Consider the following 10,524-nt stretch of genomic DNA (forward strand, 5'->3'; position numbering starts at 1 on the left):
AATGTTACGTACAGATAATCTTATCATTTGTTTGTAAAAAAACAAAACTGAAACTTACCCTAGATATAATCTTTCAGTCAGTAAAATATGGTGTAAAAAAGCAGTGTCTCTTGTTTGTTTATGATAGTAAAAAAAGACATTTTATGTTTCAAATTCACTTTGATGTTATTTAAATGTGATTAATTTAAACCAACATGCGTCAATTTCCGACAATTATATAAAGTTAAAATTACGGAAAACAAATGCCGTTTATTCACTTTACTCACGAGCGCTACTTTGGCTAATGACCAATGTTGTGGGTTATTTAAGATATTGAAACAAATGATTTCTACAAAAAATATTTGAGCAAAAGAATTTCCTTTTTCTTATAAGAGAGACAATAAAATATGCAACTTGTAACATTTGATATTTTAATTTTAGCAATTCTCATAACAGTTTCTCAATTATCTCGCAGTGACATTTTCAAAACTTTAATTACCATAGTAACAAACATTGTTTCAAATTTACATTAATCTCATTGAATTCTAAATTCATAAAAACACAAAATATAAAAGCACAAAATGAGTGATGGTTTAGAACCTACTAATACAACGGATCACATGCGTTTATGTCCCATGAATTTAACACACGTGTTTGTGTTTTATGACACACGCATTTGCGTCCGATAATTTGTGACACAAATACGTTATGTTCGGTGATTTGTGACGCATATGCAAATGAATGATTAGTGATTTTCTCAAATATGATGAATTCGCATTAACATTAACACACATAAAAAGTTTTACACGAAACAACAAAAAATTAAATCCGTGATCCTCCGCTCGTTATAGAGGATGTGTTCTTTGGCACGTGCTTATGTCCTCGGTTGCCCTCCACAACGGGGGCTTGATGGTAACCGACTTGTCCATGTACCCCCAGATTTGACTTCCGTCGAGTAAATCTGTTGGTACAGAATTTTTGCCACGAGGCTATAGTTTTATAACTCCATATCCACATCCCACTGGTAATTCCCACCACTAGCCACATGAAATATTTTAACATAAAAACTTCTACTGACGGAATAGAGCGGTCTAAATGACAATCTTTCATACCACTTTCAGTAAGTCTACAGTTTAAATTGCTGGCAACATGTCGCCATGTTTCCATGTTCAATTTTTCATAAAATAAACATCCAATAACACATGTTGATGGTACGGTATATAACACCGAAAATATACCAATTTTTGCCATTAATTTCTCTAGTTTTCGAATGTTTGTACCTTCATGTCTTAAATTGTTTCTAATTCTAAATAAAGCAACAAAACCAGATAACAGGAAAAATGTTCCTATCAATAAATATATAATTAATGGTACAAGCACAAAGCCAGTTAGGGCCATACTGTCTTGGTTACCAACATAGCAAAGACCGGTCAGTTCGTCCCCATCTACTCTTCTCATTATCAATATTATTATAGTTTTAACAGCAGGAATAGCCCATGCCGCTAAATGAAAGTAACTACTTAGAACTTCAATTGCCTCTTGGCCCCATTTCCTGGCTGCTGCCAAGAACCAGGTAATTGTTAAAATGACCCACCATAGTGAACCTGCCATTCCAAAAAAGTATAATATAAGGAACACAATAATACACCAGGTGCTCTCTAGACCTTCTTGTATTAAGAATTCCGATCCGTCTCTCCGTTGATCGCATGAGATATCTTCGGGACCTGTAACCGCACGGATCACGTAAGCCATTGAATAAATCGCGTAGCACATTGATAAAAATATAATAGGACGCTCGGGGTATTTAAAGCGTTGTGTGTCTATAAGAAACGTGAGAGCAGTACATGTTGTAGATAGACAACAAATCGAAGCCCAAACTATTGTCCAAATCTCGGCAAAATGTTTGTCTTCTTGTCTAAAATACACGTCCACTTTACATCTGGGCGCACATGAATTGTTTCTTTTTTGTATCTTATCGACATACACGTACCTGTCAGGGCAGATAACAGGCGACGGGACATACGCATCAGCTCTGTTCTTGTTATTAGGTTTGTGTGGTTTGTTATTAATCGGGTCATATTTAGTGTTATCTCGAAGTTGTTCAAAATATTTCAACCACTCGTCGTTTATCTTGCTTTCGTGTCCAATTGTCCCAAGGTCTTCGGTATCTTCTGTATCAGTTGGGGCCTCCATACACAACACCCCTTTCTTTGGATCACTTTTCTGTGGTAACTGACCACAGTCCAATGCTGGTGGCCATTTGAATTTTAATCTGTTTAATACGGGTTCACATTTGCTCTTTACTTCTAAACACATGGACCGACAAGCGGGGACCACCATGGTCTCGCGCTCGTCACCCGTCTGCTGCATGTCAGTACACATAGGCGCGTAAAGTGAGCACAGGAAGAATTTTAAATATCTTGAGCAGCCGACTTGAACTAATGGTATAAATTCGTGAACCTGCATAGCTGCGTCCTTCTGGTTTGTGTGTCCAACTAAGTTCGGCATCCGGGTCATGTTGTATCTCATATTAAGGCATAGCGGAATGGTGATCGGAGTACACCTGTTGTAATGGTAGTGGTCCAAGGGTGTGAAGGAATCACCATAATGTGATCGCATAATAAGAATCAAAATCACTGTAATCCACCACATTTTTATAATGTTTATTATACTACTCCATCCGAAAAGTTGATATTTTAATACTGCTAGCAGACGACACAAAAGTTACATATCAGCGTTAAGTGTTGTTTACATTTTCGTATTATCTTACATCGTGTGAAATTATTTCGATGTAGGCTGATTAAGATCCACGGTTGTCATCGTTAAAAGCGCGACATTTGTATGTATATCTCCCTTGTATGCACTTTTCTTGTGTACTGTCCTACATAACAAAATCAACTGACAACAGAATGAAATGTGATGAACGAACATCAAACGAGACCACCTTGACGTGAGGTTATTACTCCGCGTTCTGTTTTCTGAGCGGTTAAAAGCATGCTACCGATAAATAACGGGTAGAGATAAATTTTCCAATATTATTTTCTCAATACGAGCTATATCAACTTAAAACACTGCATTGTATTTCATATTTAATTAACAAAGTTGTAGCGGACTACTTTTCGAAAAACCTATGCGCATTTGTAACAATCCGCTAACTCAAGAGGCGGTATCAATTTTCCTTTGATGTTAGGTTTTATGACATATGAATATGCCAATCATTGTAATGCCCTGTAACTCATACTGTAAACATCAGAAAATAGCTCCGCCTTCTTATATTATTTACTTGTCATGTTGAAAACATTAAAGAAAATATAGGAGAAACAAAATATACGAGGGTAACTTTTGTAAAAAAAGGGTCAAGTTTCATATTGATAACGTTCATATATCATATAACTATTTTGTACAGTCAACTGATTTTCCATATGCGTACAGATATTTTCGGGTGAAGAAATAATCTACTTCCAGTTTATTGGGCAAACATGATTAATAAAACACATGGTTCTTTCACAGTTTTTGTTAAGAATAGTTAATGCAGAAGTTTTTCTGTCTGTATTTATCATTTGAAAATAATACTGAGAGTAGAAAATGAGATACATGGTGACTATCATCAAAATGTTGAAATTCTAGCATGTTTCTCAAATACCGGAATCGGAGTGGTATTCGAAGCCTGTATGAAGGCGATGTCTAAAATATTAGGAATTATCCTTTGTGTTTTTCAAAATGTCATTGAATTATAAAATTTGTCTTTGTCATGTCATCTCTGAGCGATAATAAGTGATAATATGAACAATTTTGACGGGGTGCCTTTGAAGATTGATATTCAGTTAATCTTGAATTACGTCACGTGTCTTTTGGTTGTTATATACTTCTTTTAAATGTTAAAAATTTCGTCTATTTAAAATACATTATTTATCGTCATTTTTGAAAACGGAAATGACTACAACGAAACACCGAGAAGACTTCGGGAAGTGCGTAGAATAGGGAAATGATTTGTAGGAACGCTGGCGTTCATATCTCACAGTTCGTGCATTGTTTTGACAAGTAAATTTGTTGAATATTAGGAAGAAGCTACAGGCAAGTGACATGTTGACCTAAACAGTGCGACAGGAAATTCTGACAACAACTCCTACCATAATCTATCTGAAACAATATTTATATTTAAATGTCTGTAATCATTTACATATCACGTTCGTACACTGACGTCTGCGATGTGAGGTCCACAGATCATCAAGAAATTGATGGTGGCTGAAGAAAAATATGACAATACTTGAACAAGAGTTTAGTCATACTAGCATGTCAATACACGATCAAAACAGTAATTATCGAAGTCTACAAAAATATTTTAAAAGTGATTATCCTTATTATTTCTTATATTATTCTTATAATCATTTTAAGAACCCGTTTTATATATAGAAAAACAACAACTGAAAATGAGAAAAACCCATGCTATACACGTAATCCTAAGGTACCGGAAATAAATTATGTCATTTTGCTGGTATGACTCAAACTCTTTGAAAATAATCAAAATTATACACGACTCTGTAATATTAAAAAACACACAAAATTATTATTGAGAATTACATAGCCATCCAATTTATTCTAAAATAATAATTGTTGTGGTGCACCATAGGAACCCAGATTTCAATGATGGGAATATGGTTCCGCCTGTAGCTGCACGTGACGAGCACGGTATGGCTCCACTTATACACTTCAAGTACTCTCATCTATACAAGAGGCTATAAGCGCAGTCTGCTGAACTGAACTCTAGGGAAACTCATGGTAGAATTAGTGCACGTGAAATACGTGCAAGAAACCGCTATATCAGTAAAGAATAAAAACAGCTGTAGGAGGTTTTAGGTAAACAATTAAATATTCGTTATAATACAGGAATTTGAATGCCATCTGCGTATTCTTATCAAATTATGAAATCTTTCTAACAATGTAATCAGGAAAGTGATTTGAATTTACGTCTTTTAATGAACGCTTTTGCCTTTAAAGAAAATCGGAAATTTGAGACTAATTATGTAATCTGAAACATCTGTGATAGAAGAAAGTATGTGCAGTGTTTAAATCAGGCGAAGTAATCTGCCTTTTATTAACGAAATTGAAATTATCGTAATGTGCATCATGTATCGGATTATCTATATTGTTTTTGTTGAATTGCTTTTTTTAAGAAGCTTATAACGAAATGTTTCTTAATTTGAAATTTTCGCATAAAATTTTGAATACTTTGTAACAAACTGTATATCTAAAACATGTAACACGTCTAAAATCTGTATCACACACACTGATACCGGAAATTTTCAAGATTTCAATAGTGAACTAATTTGAATTTGGTTTGATAAAGAAACGTTTTATCTGCGCCGGTCAAATAGCCCCAGTGATAACGTTCTAATGTAAACAAGACTTTATACAAAATTAAAGACCTATCAAGGATGTATTAATGCATTTTAAAGAGTTCGCTCACAACCTCATGCCAGAAATTTGGTGAGAATAAAGATTAATTTAAATTCTATATATGGGTTACATCAGAAAAGGGCGATGTTGACCCTGTGACCCGGGAGCGACAAAAGATATTGCCATTACAGTTGTTGAGTCGTGCCTTGACACCATGGTGAAAAATTTCTTCAAGGTAGATTTTAATTAAATTCATCTAAAAAGTAAATACAGAAGCTATAATTAAATTACATAGTAACGCGTTGAAAGACGTGAGGTCAAACAATTTAACCTTCTATACGTTGAAGGGGAATGAATAGAGTAGTTCACGTTGTCTAAGGGCGGTAATCTAGAAACAAGACTACTAAATTAATCCGAGTGAGTATTCTCCCTTCTTGAATTGTTTGTATTTCGCCACTTTCAAAACATTAACATATCCAATATTTTCTCGATTTCTTTTCCAATTTTTTACATAAATTTCGCTTTCTCATATAAAGGAAGGGACCGGAAAGGGACATTGTTCTTAGAGTATGTTTATTTTTGCTTGCATTCAATGATTTGATAATTTTCCTAAAGTCAATATTTGTATAACAACAGATATACTTATAGATAGTGTCAGTAAATAACTTTATTTCATAACATAAATGTGGCAAAACGAAACGAACGAAACAAAAATTAATTTTAGCTCATTTTGGATACATGATGTTAAAAAAAATTCGATACAGGTTCAGATTTGGTTTGCTACTAAATGTAACGCCGAGAATGGGAAAACGCCAAGTAACACAAGTATATGCCGAGCACGAGAAAACGCCGAACACCACAAGTGTACAATGATACATGCTTATAAATTAACAAAATAAGATATGTTTAGACTCTTAATACTCATTCTTTAATTCAAACAATACAATAGATTATAAACATTTGGACAAGAACGCATATGTATAGCTTTGCTCAAAAGTATTTACTATGATTACCTACATATTATCTACATGCCTCAGTCACAAATAAAAAACGACCGCCGGGTGGCGTCTGTTTCTCCAAAAAAATCGCAATATCGGCCGGCGCTCGTTCGGCGGCGGCAGCAATTTTTGCTCGGGTACAAACTTAAAAGTTAACGACGTCCGGACGACACTTTTTGGGGTCAGTGATTTAAAAAAATCATCAGGCGATGTTGTTTGGATCGTGTTTTAATAAAAAAAAACAACAAAAAAAAAAAAAAAAAAACACCGTACGATTTAAAGGCAATCGGGCGGTCATCGCCCGGGTTCAGCCCGGCGCCCGAATAGACACAAGTTGGCAAACGGTTATCACCAGGTACCTCAGGCACCGGGCTGTCATCGTTTTGCTGTCTGGCAGCCGGGCGGCTTGAGTTTGATGTAATTGCGTCTTGAGTTTGTTGTCATTGCATTATAAATGCATTTGTGAATTTGTGCAAGAACATCTACGCGGATTATTCTTAAGGCAAAGTTAATGCAGCAGCATTACAGAAATGTATATGACAATGGTCAGCGCAGAGGTGGCGGTAGGAGGAGGCCGATCCTATGTATGCTTTATGTAAAATCAATTCCGAAAAAAATCGCCAGGCGACCGTTTCATTACCACGCAAGGTATCAAATTTAAAATCGCCCGGCGTTCGCGAGGTAGTCAAAATCGGACATGCTTTTAAAATCGTTACATCGGGCGGTGCCCGTTTTATTTGTGACCTAGGCTATGCCACTATATAGGCTTTCATCTTACGATTTATTTCAACAACACAGAATTCATCTGGTCGGACGTATAGAGGGTTCGATACTTTTTACGCAAGGCGAAATGGTGCGGTACGATAAAGAGTAATGGCGATTTTAGAATGGAAACACACGTCAGAGTGAATTATTTTATAAAAATAAAGTTGTTAAGAGTCATTAACTATTCATTTCAAATTTTGTGTGGATCATGTGGGGCTCTGACCTAAACACATTTCCTCGAAATCATAGAAGTTTAATAGTAAAAAGTTATTGGCAATAACTGATTTTGTGTCGACGAAAAAGTCATAAGACCAATGCCAATATCGTGAATGTTAGTTGCTATTTCTACTTACAACTTACGTAGATACTCATTATTGAGTTGCGTAGGAAATACTTTTGTGAAAAGATATATTGACATATTTTTGTAAGAATAATTATATGTACGATAGTTTTTGAACGATAAGATGACTGTACCATACAAGGTTCGATCATTTTGACAGTGCTAATAACTACTTAAAACTATGTACCATTAAATATCTTAGGATCTTGCTTAAAATTTGTCGGTGTTTTTACTGTTTCTTTTTTTTTGTGCATTCACCTTGCTTTCACTTGTAAAAACGTAATTATGATACCTTTGTCAAGAATGATCTCAGATTTTAGTTTTTGATTCACTCTGTAGATTTAATGTCCTTTTTATTCTATGACTGATGAAACTTACTTCAAATTCTATCAAAGTGCAAAACAGAAATTTTGTTTTACAATCTATATTGTTCTTCCATTGTTTATGTCTTTCCTTCGTATTGAATAGGTAAAATATTAATCATAATAACTGAATTTTTATCCTTCTTAATTAAAATGTTTTTACATTTATAAAGTATTTCAGAATCCATGGGCTTGATATCAGACCACCAGGAAAAGGAAAAATAAGAAAGGGGTTTTGAAAGGAAACGTCAACGGGTGTGCAATCTGTTAGAATGCGATACAAGGTTGAAGAAGGACAGATATTGCCTTTGTTAGTTTTAGGACAAACCAAAGGCGTGCTACTTACTTCATCAAAAGAAAGGGCTTGATAGTTTTGATAATTTATTTTAAACTAACATCTCAAACAATGGTGAACTTTAATGCAAAGGAGATATAAAGTGTGTATCCATCTGGATAGTTCAAATGTACAATTTCGTGATGCTGCAAATCCAATTATTTTTGTATACATTGTAACTTGAATGTTTTTGAATGTTTTATACATATATGTTAGTTTCACTAACTCTTTACACTTGTTGAAAAGTAAAATAAATGTAAAAAACAATTTCATACACACACAAAAATAATTTTACTGAAAAGAAAACACATGTAATTTTAGATAGACTTCCAAAGACTTCTTTCCAAATCAAAACTGGAAGACTTCTTTCCAAATCAAAACTATCCTTTCTTATATCCATTTTCGATTGCTATGACCATACGCATAATTTAAGTATGATATAGTAAATAAAACTGCTTTTCACCATACTAATACCTAATTTCCAATGCGCAGTCGGTCATGAAATCTCATCGTAAGGAACCAAAATTTGTGCCCGATCGTAAGGAACCAAAATTTGTGCCCGAACCATTAATTAAACTTTCTCCTTACTATGAAATATATTCTTTTATAACATAACATAACATAATATTTATTCAGCATTAAATGTTACAACATTTATAGCCATTTCAATATATAATACAAACATATAAGGGCAAGTACATGGTTAACAGAGAATTATATACAAATGATTTATACAAATTAATCTTAAATTATTATTTTTTAACAGAGTGAACATAATTAATTGTAAAGTATTTTCTTAACAATATTTTTCATCATTATTACCATTTATCTGTTGTGTTATTTCTATAGTAAAACATATTACAAAGAATATTTTTTTCTTGTTACGAGCAACATTTATGTTTATTGAATACTTTTTTGTAAAACAATTCAAATATGGAGATCCATTTCATTGTGTTTACATTAACTTAAAATACTTACAAAAGATAAAAAGAAAACAAAGCAGTGAACATCAGGTTATGATAATGAAATTCGTTTTGGAATAAAGAAGAATTATTGCATATGGAAAGCTTTGTATATAAATTTGCTGACATTCAAAATACTTTTAACAGAGTCTAAATTCATAAGTGAGATAAATTTTTGCTTAGTAGGCCAATGGCAAAAATATGGATTAAAATAGGTTTTTCTTAAGTTAGTATATTTTGGGCATACTAAAAGAAAGTGGTACTCGTTTTCTATAACATTCATATTACAATTTGAACATATTCTTTCATTTCTGGGAATATTTAAATGTCTACCTTTTTCAATCATTAAATCATGAGATGATAGTCGGAATCTTGTCAGTGCTATTTTAAATTTACTATTAGGTATTACATCTAAATATCGTTCTACTTTTAATTCTTTCTTATACCAGCTATATGACTGTAATCTATTTGAAGTTCTAATTTCAGCATCCCATGATTGTTTATATATATCAATTATTCTTTGTTTAATAGTTTGTAAAGATACGATGTCAGCATTTTGGGATAGCCAAATGTTTGACATACCTATTTCATCGAAAATTTGTTGAACATGTCCGACCCAATTAAGACCATTATAGTTATGACCATCATTAAAATCATCTTTAAGCATATTGTATGTCATTTTAAGTAATTTATTATCATCTGATTTTACTATTCGTATCCAAAATCTAATTAAATTTATTTTACGCTGTATCATCATAGGATACCTTCCTAGTTCACCATATAATGCAACAAGGTTTGTACTTTTACGAACGTGTAATATTTTTCGCATGAATTTATTATGAATCATTTCTATATCATTTGCACTATGGTATCCAAATATTTCTGAGCCATAATTCAAAATTGATCCTACAAGACTATCGAATAAGTTACATTTTTCTTTTGTATTGAGATTTAATTGGTTATAAATAATAAATAAATTATGAAGTGCATATAGAGAGTGTTTTGCTATGTGTTTTTGTGTTCTATTCCAGTTGCCGTTTTTAAATAGGGTTATTCCTAAGTATTTGAACGAATCCACGATTTCTAACACTACGTTATTAAAAATGAAAGAATGCGTTGTTTTTCGTCCTTTTTCGAAAATAACTATTTTTGTTTTAGATGTATTTACTCTTAAATCCCACAGACCGCAGTATAATTGTAAGTCATTAAGTATTGACTGTAATGCATGTGTTGTTTCTGCAAAAATGACAGCATCATCGGCAAATAGCAATAAATATAATTTGACGTCATCTATAGAACAGATCCCGTCTATGTTACTATTTATATTCAAAAGAATGTCATTTACGAAAAATAAGAACATCAGACTGGAGCTGGGATCTCCCTGTTT

General features: G+C 33.2%; 1 protein-coding gene across 1 annotated transcript; it reads right to left on the bottom strand.

The window, feature by feature from the left end:
• Nucleotides 1–393: 393 nt before the first annotated feature.
• On the bottom strand, nt 394–3,079 carry LOC132759898 (frizzled-9-like). The gene has a single exon (XM_060751771.1). It carries the CDS (start codon nt 2,629–2,631, stop codon nt 802–804), a length of 1,830 nt encoding a protein of 609 aa, XP_060607754.1. The 5' UTR covers nt 2,632–3,079; the 3' UTR covers nt 394–801.
• Nucleotides 3,080–10,524: the final 7,445 nt, after the last annotated feature.

This window comes from Ruditapes philippinarum, unplaced genomic scaffold (assembly GCF_026571515.1).
Source record: "Ruditapes philippinarum isolate M1 unplaced genomic scaffold, ASM2657151v2 ctg5116_1_1_1_1, whole genome shotgun sequence".
Classification (NCBI taxonomy): Eukaryota; Metazoa; Mollusca; class Bivalvia; order Venerida; family Veneridae; genus Ruditapes; species Ruditapes philippinarum.